At 44.1% G+C, this 18,760-nt stretch overlaps 1 protein-coding gene across 1 annotated transcript in view; it reads right to left on the bottom strand.

Annotated features, from left to right (window-relative positions):
- LOC145412852 (pyridine nucleotide-disulfide oxidoreductase domain-containing protein 2-like) overlaps positions 1 to 18,760 on the bottom strand; it is a 276,097-nt gene that overhangs the window by 163,272 nt on the left and 94,065 nt on the right. The window contains exon 8 of the mRNA XM_080282652.1: positions 6,212 to 6,371. Within this exon, the coding sequence (XP_080138778.1) occupies positions 6,212 to 6,371 (160 nt within the window). The remainder of the gene's footprint in view (positions 1 to 6,211; positions 6,372 to 18,760) is intronic.

The raw sequence follows: 18,760 nt of genomic DNA, 5'->3' as shown, positions 1-18,760 counted from the left end.
ACATCAACTGAAGAAATTTTAATGTCAGCCATGAGGAAGTCAGAGGGGGGAAGTGATGGAGGAACAGCACCGGAATCGTCTAAGGTAGAACTGGAGGAGAAAGTCTGTGCGAAGAGATCTGCTTTATCAGTAGAAGAAATAGCTACAGAACCATCAGAGTAGAAAAGAGGAGGGAAGGATGATGAGGTAAAGTTGTTAGAAAGATTTTTGGCAAGGTGCCAGAAGGAGCAGGAAGAATTCGAGTTGGAGAGTTGAGAGCATTTAGTACGGATGAAATTATTTTTAGTAGAGCGAAGAACAGACTTAGCACGATTCAGGGAAGAAACGTAAAGATGATGTGATTCAGGGGTGGGTTGGCTCCGGTACCTTTTGTAGGCCCTCTCCTTGTTGCGGACAGCATTAGAACAAGCGTGATTAAACCAAGGCTTTCTTGCGTTAGTCAAAGGATATGAGAAAGGAATGTATGCTTCCATGCCCGAAAGAATAACCTCCGTAATGCGCAAGGCACACTCAGATGGCTCCCGGCCATGGAAGCAATAATCATTCCAGGGAAAATCAAAGAAGTACTGCCTGAGGGCCTCCCAGTCCGCGGCTCCAAAATGCCACAGACGACGTTTCCCTGGAGGGTCCACAGGCCGTACCGGAGTGATAGGACAGGTTAAGGTAATAAGGTTGTGATCGGAGAAGCCCAACGGAGGAGCCCGGTAAGGCTGTTTCTGAGGACCTCGTGTTATCAACAGGTCTGTGTTTTGACAACAAAGACTGTGACGAAGTTCTGACGAATTCTGACATCATAAGATACGTCATGACTGAGTTGCGGTGGCACCAATGGCTTGCTTACTCATCTGTAATGTAACCTCTTTTAGACCAATCATTATTTTATTTATAATTTCTACTTCAGATATCATACTATATTTTCTGCTGACATACGGCAAAATTTACATCCCTTGGCCTGCCTGAGAGAGTCAGTTACCACGCACCTGACCACGAGAGAGGGTGTACAGGATAGTTTTCTCTCATGGAATATCTGGTGGATTCAGATAGTGACGAGTTTATTCCTCATGAGGATACTTATTTAGATGTATCAGATGATGATGCAGCAGTGTCTGATGTGTCAGCAGATGACTGTGATCCTGAAAATGATAGCGAGGTTGATGTGAGTGAGAAGGAGGAGGAAATTAGTAGCGAGCTTAGTGACGCTGAACTCTCGGCAACAAGTGGGTCAAGATCGCCATCACCATCACGTGTGTCCACATACTTCATGCTCAGCTTACAAGGTAAATAAATAAGTCATCCATCTGTGCAGGACATTTTTTTCAAGTCAGTTTGTACAGTAGTTACCTGGGTAACAGTACTTCAGCATAAGATACGTAAACTTATATACCGTAAAGATTTATATTATAATTTTTTTTAGTACTGTACCAACATCATGCTGGGTTTATGTGATCATCAGTATACAAATAAATCACAAAGAGTGAATAGTTTCAAAGTGGCAAAAAATATACACTACCCTTCACATTACGGGAGAGGCAGCTATCAGGTCGGTACGGGAGGTAAACGTAGTGTTTACATTGGGGGGAGGGGTCGGTAAAGAAAGGGTTAAGGAATTAAATAGGGATGTTACCAGAGATTGAGGAGCATGGAGACCCGCCGTTAGGTGACCAAGGCCGATGCATGCAAGCATGTTGGAGCCTTCAAAAATGAAAACAAAATTGATTTAGTTGGAGCAGAACTGGGAGGCTTTAGGAACAGAAGAGGTTGTGTAAATTAGATATTCATCCTTAGGTCATTAATGGAAAAGTTTCTAGAGAAGGGAAAGAAGTTGTTTGAGGCCTTTATGGATTTGGAGAAAGCATATGACAAAGTGGATAGACAAGGCCTTTCTTTCCTTCATTCTTTCCTCTTCCTTCTGTCTATGGGTGACTCTACACTGAGTGACAAGCCAAATGGCTTCATGTACACCAGGAAACCATTTACTATGCAGGGTGGTATCTATATAACCAAATTATGGAACCTGGTTGTTTAGTGGGTAATTAAGGCACTCCAACCGGATTGAGCCTGTGTAGGTCTATATCCAAGGGGTGGTTGGGGGATTTATTGCTCATGTAATGCCACTCAGGGATGCGTGAAGCTGATCATTCTCATCTTAAATATCAGGGACAAACCTGCCTAGCCTCGGGCTCCTACGCTCTTCATAGGGCAACACAGGATTAGATGATGATGATGATGACGATGGATAAACATGGAATGTGGAAAATATTAAGAATATGTGGAGTAAATGGGAAACTGCTGAATGCCGTCAAGAGCATGTATGAGGGTGCTAAGGCTGCAGTGCATTAAGATGGTGAACTGAGTGAATTTTTCTACCTGAATGCTGATTTTAAACAGGGATGTGTCTCTTCTCCATGGTTGTTCAATCTGTATATGGACAGGGTTATGAAAGAGATACTAGGTAGGGCTGTGGGTGCTGGAGAGGCCCTAATGAGATGGGTCAGCATTTGGAAAATTCCTGTTCTATTGTCTGCAGATGATACTGTATTGTTAAGTGAAGATGAAGAAGAAATGCAAAGTTTGGTGAATGAGTTTGGAAAAGTGTGTAAGAAACGGAATCTAAAGGTGAATGTAGGGAAGAGTAAACCTATGGACTTTGAGATAAATGATATTAATGAATGCACAATGAGGTTGGATGATGAGGAAATGGAAAATGTGAGTGCATTTCAGTATATGGGTAGTGTGATGATTAAGGATGGAAGTTTGAAGGATGAAGTGCTTGAAAGGGTACAACAGGGAAGAAAAGTTGCAGGTTCTTTGAAAGCTGTGATAAGAAAAAAGGAAGTGAGCATGGAAGTAAACAAGTCACTGCACGATAGTAATGATACCAACTCTATCTTATGGAAGTGAAGCTTGTACAGTCATATGCTAAAGTCCTGTCACCTCTCCTGCTTCACTGGGGAGAGTGAGATTCATAGATCCAGGAATGATAGCTCCTGCCAACAGATGGCGTGCTATGGTGTGAGGTATGACAAGAGTTGGGGAAGAGGAGAGAAAGAAAGATGTTTATAGGTGCATTAATACTGTTATTTGTGTTCGTGAATCTCCAGGTTATTACTGTACCCTTGCCTACGTGTGAAAACATGCGATAACATTATTTTGTAAATAAAACAACAAAACTAAAACAATATAGACCCATGCATTGTCTCCTGGAGTGAGTAAATCTACGTAGAAATGAAATCGAAACAACAGACAATCCTGTCTGTCTGTCTACCTAAATATCATATTATGCATCTTACATTCTCACAAAGACTGTGCTATATGTAATGTATTGATAAGTCAGTCCGAGATATTAGTAGGTAACCAGTAACCGGTCATATACCGATATGAATGCTCTCTTTCCATGCAACCGCCATTGAATCACCAATGTGCTACCTAACGATGGTGAAGTGATTTGCTCAGGACCATGAAATACCCTCCGGGTGGCATGAGGTAATGTGAGCACAAACAAAACTAACCCAACCTAATGATATCCCAGCACCATAACAGTTAAGACCTGGCATGCAACTCTTTATAATGTTTTGGCACTATAGTATCCCTTATCAGATACAGTATCATAATATTTATTTTGTTAATTTGTAATACATATATTGTTACATGTCATAAGTTACTACACACTGTATAATATTATTCTTTCTTCTTATCATTTTTACTGACAGGCATACATGTCAGGCCTTTACATCACTGATAGTTCATTTGCCTTACTGTTGCATTAGGAAATCATGTAATCTCAAGCACTGCAAATGAGGTTATTATACTGTTCGTTCCAAGGTCTGGCTACAGGAAGAACTAATGAAGTGGAGGTTTTTGCTGAACGAGGACGTATCATTGTCCTGTGGGAGAGCGGAATGGCGACGAATGATATAGCGCATACCACAGGCGTGTCACAACGGACTGTTCAACGGTGAATTAAGCGATACCAGGAAGAGGGTACCCTACATACCAAACCACGATCAGGAAGGCCGTGGGTAACCACACCTCAGTGTGATGCTCTTCTCATCAGGACTGTGCAAAATCAACCTATAGCATCAGTAGCGCAGTTCGGTCATGACCTGCAGTTCCGTTGCCACCCTTCCACGTTATTACGGCAGGTCCACGGAGCAAAGATTCACTGCTATACCCCGGCCCATAAAGAAAAATTACCGCAGCAACACATGGAAGGTCGTATTGGCTTTGCCTCATGATATCTACAAGCTGAAGAATCATTTTGGGAAAATGTTATCTTCACAGATGAAAAGTATTTCACATCAGTCGAAGCACGAGCACGGCACTGCTGGAGACCACAAAACACCCAATATCATGAACATCATATTCAAGAAATAGGTAAGAGTGGAAGAGTGGATGTAAATTTCAGGGGATGGAGGTGGTCACATGGTCCTATATTTCTTTACGATGCCACTGGTGAATACACACAAACATATAAACATCCGTTACACTACTCCCATTATCCCATGTTCATTTTCAAGAGCTGACAATTTATACTAGATTTAATAATGTCAAGACAGATCCTGCTTAACCCCTCAAGACCGATGCCACACGATCGTGCTTTTGTGTAATTTGACACACCAGCCTATGCCACATTATCGATAATGACACACAAGAAACTGGGGGAGGGTAACTCCGCCCCTTTGGTGATGTATATAGGATCAGACCAATAAGAGCTACAGTGCCTGGGGTGGTATGGCATGATTGGCCCCTTATGGTGGGGGAGAAGGAACTCCCCACCACCACCGCCATTTTACCTCCCTCAGCCCCATTGCGTCATCTCCACATTGTCCCTTCCCAACCAACCATACCCCACCATACCCCCTAGCACAGTGTGTGTGCATAGCAACCCTTCTCCCCTCTCCCTCCTCCCCTATCCTTCCATCCTCCTCCCCCTTCCAGCCATACACATTCCACCTCCACTTTTCACCTGGCTTGTTTTGTTGCTATGGGCGTATGCTACACTGACATTTCATGCCTAGGGAACACTTCACATTGACATTAGTTATGTATATATAATTATTTACCGTAAATAATGCATTTTCTGTACATTTTCTATTTTCACCCATAGGGGATTGGTACCTTTTTTCCATCTTTGACAGACGATTGTGCGATAACTATTTGGTCAATCTGCCTGAAACATACATTTTCAGGTGTGTATATTCAGTCTCTTGAAATGTAGAAGAAAAATTTTTACTTTGGTGAAAGTCAAAAAATCGACCCTGTTTTGCGAATGGAGGGACAGACCTGCTGAGTGAACTGTGTACATTAGGGATTAGGGAAATCTAACATTAATATTGGTGTAGTGACAGCACAACATTGGTAAGGAAATAACTTTAATTAATTATATATACCATGGAAGCACTAATTATGAGTCCCAATATATAAATTATGATGTAACTTGGATTAATGGTGACTGTTACAAAAATGGTTGCTGTCACACTATTTACTCGATGAAGGAAAGAAGCATGCATTCTACAATATCCTACTCCCTCCCAAGTCTCTGCACTATACCCCTTGCAACCCTATATCCCCTCCTCTCCCCCACCTGTCATACCTCACACCGTAGTGCCCCATCTGTTGGCAGGAAAATGCTCTCTATTAGCAGGTCTTATCATCAGATCTATGAATCTCACTCTCCCCAGTGAAGCAGGAGAGGTGACAGGACTTTAGCATGTGACTATACCTTGTTGGAACGACAGAAGTCAAGAGTAAGAGTAGTGGAAATGAGCTACATATCTGAGGGGAGAATGTGGAGTTACATGAGGAGACAGAAAGACACAGGAGGAAGTGAAGAAACACTGTGGTGTGGAAGTGAATGTGATAGAAAATATTAGGAGAAATACAATGAGGTCGTGTGGTCATGTGGAGGGAATGGAGAGAGACTAACGAGGAGTGTGTGTGTGAGTGAGGTGGAGGGGGGGCGAGGGATGTGGAGGCAAAGGATGAGATGGAGGGATGACATGGAGAGGTATCTGAGAGAGGGGTGTGTGAGCTGGGGTTAGGGCAGCAGAATGGAGAGGAACCAGGCAACATGGAGGTGATTTGTTTGTGGCCACCCCTTACCGGATCAGGGTGTCTGGCAATAGATAGATAGGGAAACAGACAAAATATTAAATAATATGTAATTTTACCTTGCTTACTAAAAATCTGTCTGGAGGAAATTAAAACTGACCCACTGCCTGGCGTAGAAGGGCTGATCATGCTTCCAATAACACTGTCAGTAGCCAGTGTGGCCTTAAGTGGTTCAGACTCCAGCCAGCGGTCCAGGATCTTAGTGGTTGGGGCTGTTATTAGCTCCAAGAACTGAGGAAAGTCCTTCCCAAGTGTGGAGGCTGGGGACAAACATTAAGGTTTAGTACCATATGCTGCATATGTAAAAAACATACTATACTTGCATATAAAGAATCTGAGATACAGTTACAAAATACAATTTACTCTATTATATTAGACAATGCTTAACATCACCAATAATAAATTTACCCGAGGAGTGTGACAGGCCTCATTTGGGACTTGACAAAGTCAAAAGCGATAGGCCTCAAATGAGTGCAATTTTCAAAAGCGTGCCAAAACCACGCCACAAGGAGTAGGTGGTAGAAATTTGTATGGGAAATAGGGGCAGGTGGCAACTCTCGATACTACCTGCACACTGCTCCATATACGCTCTGAATATGTGCAGACATCATGGAGCACGCAGAGGGGGGGGAGAGAGAGAGAGAGATACGAGTATATTGTACGGTCATTTCTAGTAGTTTGAGAGAGAGAGAGAGAATGGGTTGATGATACAGTAAACACAAGTGGTCCATGCCCAAGGCCATGGTAAATATAGGCTGTCCTTCCCGGCCAATGCCCTTCCTCACCTCACTCACCACGAGTGGTTGGGTTGCTTGCGCCACCAGATGTTCATCTTCTGGCCATTTTATCTCGCCACCACATGAATTTATGTGGTCATATAAATATATATATATATATATACTATATATCATCAACATCATCATCATCACCAGCTGTTTGAGTATCCACTGCAGGACCGGCCTATCCCGACCGAAGTCGGGACGATACAGCCAATGTATCTCTACCAAGTGGCTTAGGCTGTCTGGTAGAGATTGTATGTAGGGTGAGAAGTGCTTGTAAGTGTAATTGTAGTATTGGAATGGCTTTGGATGTGTGTAGTCTGTGAACCAAGTGTAATCGGCCCGCGCAAGCCGACTGGGTACAAGCATACTTTATAGTATGCGACACTGGTTCAACCACAGCACCCCTGATGTCCCCCAATGCAGTACGTGGCCAGAAGAACGCTCCCTGGCGGGGCACAAACCCTCGTTCTTCAGTGTACGAAAACGAACACTTTACCACTGTACCACAGAGCCTCCATAAATATATATATATATATATATATATATATATATATATATATATATAATATAATATAATATAATATAATTAATATATATAAACATATAAACATATATATATATATATATATATATAATATAATATAATCAATATATATAAACATATATATATATATATATATATATATATATATATATATTTGGAGTAGACTGTAGCACCAGTCGAGCAGGGCAGTACTCCTGAGGTGGATGGAAAGCTGATGACAGGGAGTGCTGGAGCTCCCGTTTCATCAGCCCTCAGGACTAGTTCCTGACCATCCCCCTTTGCTGAACTTTTTCAATGTCTCAGTTACACAGAGAGTAGGCCAGCATGCTCTCCAATACAAATTTCTCTAACTATCTACACCAAACTACATGCACAGTACACACTGCACTTGTTTTTCCAAAATTCAAAAAACAAACCATGGCGTCTCATCACCCAGCCTCGGAGTCCCCAGGGGGGGTGGGAACACAAATGCCCTCACCTTCCGCCCCTCTCCCGGTGACGACACGAGGTGCCTGGAACCACTGTCTGACTCTCTTCTTCTTCATTTCTGCAACATTCGCAGCCTTTCCTCTAACTTTCGCTCTGTTGAGCACCACCTCTCCTCCTCTAAACCTCACCTTCTCTTTCTAACCGAGACTCAGCTGTCTGAGGCAACTGACAGCAAACCCTTTTCTCTATCCTCCTACTTCCTCTATACTCATTTCAAAGCCAAAGGTGGCTGTTGTGTATATATACGCAACGACTTATCTTGCTCTCATGTTCCTGAACACGATTCTTCTGAATTTTCTACACTCTGGCTTCGGCTTTCCTGTGACTCTCTAACTAAATATATCTGTGCTGTTTACTTATCTCCTAATTCTACTGACTATCAAAAAATCTTCGACTATCTTACTTCTACGATGGAACACATTCTATCCATTTCTCCTTTCTCTGAAATCTCCGTTCTAGATTTCAATGTTCACCACCACCTTTGGCTCTCCTCTCCTTTCACTGATCCACCTGGTGAACAAGTCTACATCTTTTCTATCCTTAATGACCTAGAGCAGCTTGTACAGCACCCTACCCATATCCCAGACCGCCTTGGAGAGAGCTCCAACATACTTGACCTCTTCCTTACAACTAATCCTTCTGCTTACACTGTTAATCTTTTCTCTCCGTTGGGCTCCTCCGATCACAACCTTATCACCTTAACCTGTCCTATCACTCCAGTACGGCCTATGGACCCTCCAGGGAAACGTCGTCTGTGGCATTTTGGAGCCGCGGATTGGGAGGCCCTCAGGCAGTACTTCTTTGATTTTCCCAGGAATGATTATTGCTTCCATGGCCGGGAGCCATCTGAGTGTGCCTTGCGCATTATGGAGATTATTCTCTCGGGCATGGAAGCATACATTCCTTTCTCATATCCCTTGACTAACGCAAGAAAGCCTTGGTTTAATCATGCTTGTTCTAATGCTGTCCGCAACAAGGAGAGGGCCTACAAAAGGTACCGGAGCCAACCCACCCCTGAATCACATCATCTTTACGTTTCTGCCCGGAATCGTGCTAAGTCTGTTCTTCGCTCTGCTAAAAATAATTTCATCCGTACTAAATGCTCTCAACTCTCCAACTCGAATTCTTCCTGCTCCTTCTGGCACCTTGCCAAAATCCTTTCTAACAACTTTACCTCATCATCCTTCCCTCCTCTTTTCCACTCTGATGGTTCTGTAGCTATTTCTTCTACTGATAAAGCAGATCTCTTCGCACAGACTTTCTCCTCCAATTCTACCTTAGATGATTCCGGTGCTGTTCCTCCATCACTTCCCGCCTCTGACTTCCTCATGGCTGACATTAAAATTTCTTCAGCTGATGTATTTTCTGCCATCACTGGCCTCAATACTGACAAGACATATGGGCCTGATGGGGTCCCTCCTGTTGTTCTCAAGAACTGTGCTTCTGTGCTTACACCCTGCCTAGGCAAACTCTTTCGCCTTTGTCTGTCAACTTGTACCTTTCCTTCTTGCTGGAAGTTTGCTCTCATTCAGCCAGTCTCAAAGAAGGGTGACCACTCCCAACCCTCCAACTATTGTCCAATTGCTTTAACGTCCTGTATTTCAAAAGTTTTCGAGTCAATTCTCAATAGAAAAGTTTTAAGGCATCTCTCCTATCACAACCTTCTTTCTGATCGTCAGTACGGGTTCCGTCAGGGACGCTCCACTGGCGATCTTCTCACCTACCTTTCAGACTCCTGGTCATCCTCCTTTCAGGACTTTGGTGAAAGCTTTGCCATTGCACTTGACATCTCAAAGGCTTTCGATCGAGTCTGGCATAAATCTTTAATTTCCAAACTGCCCTCTTACGGTTTCTGTCCTTCTATCTGTGCCTTCATCGCTAGCTTCCTTTCTGGTCGTTCTATAGCCGCTGTTGTAGACGGCCATCATTCTTCTCCTAGATCTACCAACAGCGGTGTTCCTCAGGGCTCTGTCCTATCACCAACTCTCTTCCTTTTATTCATCAATGACCTTCTAAGCTGTACATATAACTCTATCCACTCATACGCTGATGACTCCACCCTTCACCTTTCCATTCCGTTCCCGCAACGCCCATCTCAGCAGTTACTTCAACAAACAAGGGATAAGGCTATGGCACACCTAATGTCTGACTTGGCTCGTATCTCTGACTGGGGTAAAAATAATATGGTTGTTTTTAATGCATCTAAGACTCAGTTCTTACACCTATCAACCCGTCAAAATCTTTCACAGGTATACCCACTAATGTTTAATAATATTCAGCTTAATCCTGCATCATCCTTGAACATGCTTGGGGTTTCATTTACTCAGGACTTATCTTGGAAAGATCATATTGCATCTCTTGTAAAATCTGCTTCCAAGAGATTGGGTGTGCTAAGCCGACTCTGCTCTTTCTTTACCCCTGCACAATTGTTGACTCTATACAGGGGTTTTATCCGCCCCTGTGTGGAACAACTCTCTCATGTGTGGGGAGGCTCCCCACACACAGCTCTTCTCAATAGGGTGGAGTCAAAGGCTTTTCATCTCATTAACTCTCCCCCTCTTACTGACTCCCTTCAACCTCTGTCGCTTCGCCGCTCTGTTGCATCTTTATCTCTTTTCTGTCGCTACTTTAACGGTCACTGCTCCTCTGAACTGTCTCCATGCATTCCTCCACCTCTACGACGGGCACGTAACACCCGTCTAGCAGCAAACTCTCATCCCTTTTCTGTCCAACTCTCTAATGCAAGAGTTAACCGTTACTCCCAGTCCTTCATTTATGCAACAGGTCAAATCTGGAACTGTCTCCCTCTGTCTGTATTTCCTGCTGCCTATGATCTCAAGTCTTTCAAACGCAGTGTGTCCAGGCATCTCGAAATGAATGGATCTTGAATTTGGCTCTCTCTTGTATTTTGCTTTTCTCTTGGAGGGAACTCTTATTGTGGGCTCATGGCCTTTGGTTCCTTCTTCCTCGCATAAAAATATATATATATATATATATATATATATATATATATATATATATATAATGTATATATATATATATATATATATATATATATATATATATATATATATATATATATATATATATATATATATATATATATATATATATATATATATATATATAAAATATATATAAAATATATTATATATAAACATATATATATATATATATGTATATATATATATATATATATATATATATATATATTGTGGTAGGTGGGGGCACTCACCATCCACTCATTCAATGTAGTGCTGCTCTCAGGTGTCTGCCCTTTCCTCTGCATCCTTCTTTCCATCCATTTTCTTCTGTCTTTCTTTCCTTTATTCTTTCCTTGTCCTTCTGCCTAAAGGTGACTTTACACTCCCTCTTCTGTCTTTCTTTCCTTCATTCTTTCCACTTCCTTCAGCCTGTGGGTGACTCTACAATGAGTGACAAGCCAAATGGTTTCCTGTGCACCAGGAAACCATTTACTATGTTGGGTGGTAGCCATATAACCAAATTTTGGCACCTGGTGGTTTAGTGAATAATTATATATATTGTCACGAATCAAATTCGCGACATTTTCCTTTTGTGAGAAACCACGAACTATTAGTGGAAAACTCACTGTGTATCGTTCAGTTAACCGTTTCTCTCTCCATTTCGATGGTATACTTTTTTCAAAACATTCGTCACTGTTTCAAAAGTGACCGTTCTAATGCACGTCATTAAGTGATCTACTGAGCGATATTATTGTTTCTATATTGTTCGCCCCTGCTTGCCTCAACTGTTGGCCACGCTTTCTTCCGGCTGGCCTGTGCATCCTACCACACGCATCGTATTTGAATCAGTCCTTTATATGTCGCGACGGAGTGTGGTTCTGTGCTCCAGTAGTGAGAGTGAGAGAGGTCTTCTAGCACCCAGACTCCACTAGACTACAGCTCTCCAGGCTCCCACCCTTCCTTGGTGATACGCTACACTGACCAGTATTTTCTTTTCGTTTTCCTAGACTTAAGAGTTTAGTTAAGTATGCTGTTCCCTCACATGCCGGCCGGCTGCACCGCATGTTGTTTTCCTAGGCGTAAAAATTTAGCTTCTGAGTGAGCGAGTGAGTGCGATCTCTTTATTTTGAATTCATTTTGAAATGTAATGTTAAATTTATTTCTTTGTAATCAATAAATTTAACAGTTCTTTTTCTTTGAGCTTAGTGTAATGTAGACTCGTGTTTCATTTCTCCATAATTAAGCTTATTTCCCTTATAGCTCCTAGCTTGCATAAACGCTTTGCTATTCATAACTGGTACTTAGGCCAGTCTTGTTGTATTAAGCTTAAAATCCGTTGTGCCTTCTAGGAGTTAACGCATCAGCAAGAACCTGATATTATTAATAGTATTAGTTATTTATTGTCAGGGGTGAAGTCACTTTCTCCAGAGGCTAACAGTACTAATAAACAGCAATTGTGAGTAATTAGTCTCTGCTGTGTACTGTTGAGAAAGTTTATAAATTCTCGTTTTTGAGAGAATCGGCGAAGCAAGCCAGCATAAAGTAATCATTGCTTGATTTAGCAAGACAGTTCATTGTCCCTGCTCTTCAGTATTATTGAGAATTGTCCTTTAATATTACATTTAAATTAAAAACCCCGTGACAATTGGCGACCTCACCAGGATATTAACTTCTAGCTCTAAAGCTACTCACGAGAAAATACTCACTCGTTCATATTTAGGTATTTATCATTAAAGTTTATAGGCACAAGCTTACTGGTGTTTACCGTTAGTTTAGCAAGTGAATTTCTGCTTTATTAATCCACAGAGTACTTAACTCCATTTAGTACTTTATTCTTGGTAACGCCAGACAATTTTATTCGCTCCTGGGAAGTCGCCGTACCCACTGCGTTAATTATTGAGTCTTCCCGGTCATTTGCATTTTTGCTTTATTCTTTGCCAGTAAACCAGATAAGACTGGTCACCACTAGCTTGTGTCTGTATTCTTTACTTGTGTTATTTTAGCATTTGTTTGCGAAGCAGTCAGTACTCAGTTTCGGCTTGCTTAGTAAATTAGTGTCATGGCTACCACTGTATTTTTACAGGAAGCCAAAGACATGGGGCTTACTGATCCCCAGGAAATGAAAGAGTACATACTCTCACGGCATAATCAGGAGCAGCAGCGCGAGAATGATGCCCGTGAAGAGCGTAAGATTCAGCACGAATAAGAGCGAGAACAGCACAAACAACGTGAAAGAGAGCGTGCATATGAGCAAGACCAGTGTGAGAAAGAGCGCGAATACAAGCGCAAACAACATGAACGCGAGCGTGAACAACGTGAAAGAGAGCGCGAACACGAGCGGGAACAATGTGAACATGAACGTGCCGAATGTGAGGCACAAGAAAAACATGAGCTTGAGGTTTTGAAGCTCAAGTGAGATTCCTTGGCTTCAGGCACATCTGCTGCAACCAACCCAAGCTCCACTAGTGCTCTTCCTACACATGTCCTGGCGACCCCACGCATCAAGCTTCCTTCATACAAGGAAGGCGAGCGAATCGAGCCGTACATAGCTCGTTTTGAGGACATGGCAGACATGTATCAACTGGATGAGGCAGCTAAGCGGCTCCAATTTCTTAGTTTATTTGAGGGCCCTACCCTCGATATTCTCCACAGAATTCGTGGAGACAATCTCACGTATGAGATGATGAAAGCTGCACTCATTAAGGCGTATGGTCTCACAGTAGACGACGCCAAAGTTCAGCTCATGAGAGCTCGTCTCCAAGACAAGGAGACAGCTGTTCAGTTCCTCGACCGTCTCACTGCTTACTTAAATGAGTGGACGGAGAAAGATGAAACTCCTTCCACGCGTGAGGGGATAATTAACCTTATGCTGCGTACACAGCTAGAGAGGTCGTGGCCTGCTGAGCTCATAGCACAGCTTAAGATCTGCCAGGTGAAAGATGCCAGCCAAATGGTGGAAAAGGCTGATGCATATTTCACTGCTTACGGGTACCAAACTCGTAAGCAAAACACCTGGAACAGCAAAAAAGATAGTGCCAAGTCTGGGAAGCCGTCTCAGACTGAATCCCAGCACCAAGGCCGTTCTCAGAGTAATGGCCAAGGTCCAAGCAAACCGCAGAAGGACCAGGGACAAAATACACAGCAGCCTGCTTGGAAGCGGTACAACAAGCACCCCAACCAGCAGCAGTTCCCCAAGCAGCAGCAGCAATACAAGGACAAGCCACGTAACCCTCAGTCAGGTCAATCAGTGTATCAGAGGCAGGAGGCAAACGCAGCCTTCATTCCACGACAAGCACACGGTGGTGCCATCTCTACCAGTACAGGTACTTCCCAACAGTTCACGAGTCCCCCTCCGACCATGAACTCTCCTCCACAGGTGGTCAATGCTCCACTTGCTCAGATGGTGAGTATGACTCCTCAAACACCTAGTTCTCAGGGTGCCACATTTGCTGCATCAGTTGTTCTGCAATCTCATGAATGACTGGCTGCTACCTCCTCAGACCCTTCCACCAGCAACACTGCCTTTCTTGTTCAGCCAGGGTTTGTGGGAGGTGTTTCTGTAAATGTTCTGAGGGATAATGGTTCCTCAGGTTGCTCTGTTAAGCAGAGTTTAGTTCGGCCTGATGAGTATACAGGTCGACAGATCCAAGTTAGACTTATTGATGGATCAGTGAGATTGTTCCCTGAGGCATGTATCCAGGTGGCGTCTCCATTTTTCACTGGCCTGACAGCTGCAGCTGTCATGCCAGAACCTTTATTTGACCTCATTATAGGCAACATACCTGGAGTCAAAAATAGTTGCGCCGTAGATGTTGCTACTCAGACTTCGGCTGCTGTGGTAACACGAGCCATGGCCAAGGCTCCAAATCGCGTCACTCCGTTGACCGTCGCAACGCCGCAAGATCTGATTCGTAGTCAAGATGTTGTCCAAGAGCAACAGACTGACTCAACACTTGCCTCAGTGCGTAAGAAGCTGGAGGGTAAAGTGATTAAGTATTCACGGGGAGGACAAGCCAGGTTCCTTCGTAAGTGAGGACGGCTGTACCGTGAGTCACAGACACCCCAGGGTGAGGTTCGACTGCAGTTTGTCGTTCCTGCAAAGTATCGCCGAGCAGTGTTTGAATTAGATCATTGTTCAGTGATGGGAGGTCACATGGATCAAAAGAAGACCTCTGACCGCATCCATGCTGACTTTTTCTGGCCAGGAATGGGACGGGAAATAACAAGGCTCATACGTTCCTGCGATGCATGTCAGCGTACCACTGACCGGGGACGTGTCAGTCCTGCGCCATTGAAACCAGTGCCCATAATCTCTGAACCATTCGAGAGAGTAGCAGTTGACATAGTTGGGCCAATCTCCCCTAGGGCTAGTAATGGATCAAAGTATATCCTCACTATTGTTGATTTCAGCACACGGTGGCCTGAAGCCGTGGCCCTTAAGAATATAGAGGCCGTCACTGTTGCTGAGGCATTAATTGAAGTGTTCTGTCGTGTAGGTATCCCTAAGGAGGTCTTAAGCAACCGGGGTTCGCAGTTCACTTCAGCAATGATGAACGAAGTGTTCAGGTTGCTGTCCATCCGAGGCTTACGGACTATGTCGTATCATCTCATGTGTAACGGGTTGTGTGAGAGGTTCAATGGGACTCTCAAGATGTTGAGGCGCATGACCACCGAACAGCCAAAGGAATAGCCGCGGTTCGTTGATCCTCTTCTATTTGCTTATCGAGAAGCCCCACACCATTCATTAAAATTCTCACCCTTTGAACTGGTGTATGGAAGGTCGGTCCGGGGCCCACTTCAAGTCCTTCATGAGTTATGGGACGATGAAGAACTCGACCCTGAAGTCAAGACCACCTAAACCTACATCCTTGATTTGGCTGACCGCCTCCAGTCGACGTGCGAGTTAGCTAAGGAAGAAATGATCAAGGGGCGTGAAGTTCAAAAGGTTTATTATGATAAGAAGACAAAGCTTCGGAAGGTTAGTCCAAGCGAAAAATGCTTGGTATTACTCCCCACTGCCCAGAACAAGTTGTTAGCACAGTGGAGGGGTCCATATGACATAGCTGAGCGCATCTCAGACCTCAACTATGTAATTCAGATGGGGAATCTTTGTAAGAGGTTCCACGTAAACATGTTGAAGGCTTATCATGAGTCAAACCCCGAGGAGGCTGGCCTACAAGTGGCTGATGACAGTGACCAGCCACTGGAAGGAACTGGGGCAGCTGCGGTGATCCCAGCTGATGACCATGATGACGAGCCCTTAACCGTTCAGTCTCACCAGGAGGAGACTGTCGGAGATGTCCTACTTAACCCTGACTTATCAGTAGGAGACCAAAATGCCTTAAGGTCACTGCTCTGTCAGTATGCTGATGTCTTCTCAGACCAACCTAGACTTGCAAAGGTTGCGTGTCATAAAACTGAGTTGCCCAGCAAAGCTCCCGTAAAGGTTAAGCCATATCAGATTCCCATGCGACTACAGGACGCAGTAGACAAGGAAATTGCTGACATGGAGACTGCAGGCATTATCGAAAAGTCCTCATCTCCTTACTGTAGTCCGATGGTAGTAGTTCGCAAGAAAGATGGCGGAGTCAGGATTTGTGGCGATTATAGGAGGCTAAATGCAATCATCAAAGTGGATGCTGAGCCAATGGGTGACCATATTGCCATCATCTCCAAGCTGGCAGGGTCACGATATTTCACGAAGCTCGATCTAGCGAAGGGATTCTTCCAGATTCCCCTTCATCCTGAGAGTTGTCAGTTCACTGCCTTTGCTACTCCTAGGGGGTTGTACCAGTATAAAGTCCTACCGTTTGGACTTACCAATTCCCCAGCAGTATTTAATCGTGCCATGAGACAAGTGCTCCATGGTATCGTAGGAGTAGAAATGTTCGTTGACGATGTTCTCATTCATTCTGCCACATTGGAGGAGCACCTCAGACTCTTGGAAGTCATTTTCAGTAGACTCCAGAGTTTCAACATGACTGTGAAGCCTACCAAGTGTAAAACTGCGCACAGTGAGGTGGAGTTCCTCGAATATATCGTTGGCAACAACCACTGCAGGTGTCAGGGTGATAAGATTAGAAAGGTTAAGGAAGCCCCAAGACCTGTGACCAAGAAACAGATTAGGGCATTCCTCGGCCTAGTGGGGTATTATAGAAGTTTTGTCCCCAACTTTGCCCTCATTGCTCAGCCGTTGTACGAGACACTATGGAAACATGCTCCAAACACCATCGGATGGGGAGAAGCGCAAGAGAAATCTTTTGCCACCCTCAAGAATATGCTATGCAAGGAGCCTATCTTGCAGTTGCCTGATTCCAATAAACCTTTCATATTGCGCACTGATGCTTCACGAGATGGAGTAGGTGCCGTATTGATGCAGGAATCGGAAGGTGGAATCTTCCCAGTGGCATACCACAGCCGTAGGTTAAAACCCGCTGAGAGGAATTACAGTACTGTTGAGAGGAAACTCTTGGCTGTGGTTGATGGTGTTAAAAAATATTATTATTATTTGTTTGGGGCACCATTCACTCTGGAAACTGATCATATGCCACTCGCTAGTCTTAGCACGACCAAGACGGGTAATGCAAGATTGACACGCTGGACACTGTATTTACAGCAGTTTAACCTTGTTGTGAGATACATCAAGGGAAGTGATAACGTAGGTGCAGACCTGATGTCTCACCTGCTAACTGCTGACTAACACGGACAACTGTTGTATGCTGGGTTCCATAATATAGGCGTCCTCAGAGATTTGAGTAATCCAAGGACCAGCCTGGTTCCCAGTTAAAAGTGTAGACCTGACGTCTCACTTGCTGGCCCCACAGGACACAGTATGTCCAGGGCCTGTACATACACGTGTTCCGTAGTTTAAGGGGGGAAAGTTTGAGAACCCGCAGAGGCGACCTGAGGCTGTGTCTGCAGACACACGAGCCCGAGTTTGCGTAAGGATTCTCAGCTGCCCCGATATTGTATATACATGTGTACTCTAGGCTAAAGGGGGGAAGTTTGAGGACCCATGTGCAGTCCGAGGCTGTGTCTGCGGACACACGAGCCCGAGTTTGCACAAGGATTCTCAGCTCCCCGACATTAATGTAAGTACTGTAGGTTAAGGGGGAAGTTCGAGAGAGAGAACCAAGCAGAGACGACCCGAGGCTGTGTCTGCGGACACACGAGCCCGAGTTTGCACAAGGATTCTCAGCTCCCCGATATTAATATAAGTACTGTACGTTAAGGGGGAAGTTCGAGAGAACCCTGCAGAGGCCACCCGAGGCTGTGCCTGAGGACACACGAGCCTGAGTTTGCACAGGGATTCTCAGCTCCCCGATATTGATATAACGACTAGGTTAAGGCAGAGGTTGAGGACCCGTGTGCAGTCCAAGGCTGTGTCTGAGGACACACGAGCCCGAGTTTCCATAAGGATTCTCAACTTGCTGACACTAATCGTAAGTGTAGAGTTAAGTTTAACCAGTAAACTACACGAGTCCTCGAGACCAACGGCGTCCAGGGACTACGTTTCCTGGTTAATAATGTACCAAATAAATTAATGGCGACCTCGAATGTACAAAGCTTAGGCTGTCACTCGTATTTTTCGCTAGAGCGTACCTTTCGTAGCATGTACTGATTGCTAGGCAGAGACAGTAATTGTAATGTAATAAGAATTTTTGTCTCATTGACACTTTTGATGCTCACCTTAATTGATTTTACAGGTACAGGGATGGGTGCAGCAGTTTTGCTGGGCGGGCCAGCTGATCGTCTGCCGCACGCTGCCGCCTCTTTTCCTCTGCCTTCGTCGTCGCCATATTATTAATATTTACTGTATTATTTTACACGTAGGTACAGTTACACTACAA

This window comes from Coenobita brevimanus, chromosome 94 (assembly GCF_032717465.1).
Source record: "Coenobita brevimanus isolate Jiangsu-jjx chromosome 94, ASM3271746v2, whole genome shotgun sequence".
NCBI classification, from domain to species: Eukaryota; Metazoa; Arthropoda; class Malacostraca; order Decapoda; family Coenobitidae; genus Coenobita; species Coenobita brevimanus.
Note: the sequence above shows the minus strand (reverse complement) of the source record. Positions and strands in the feature narration are given on the sequence as shown.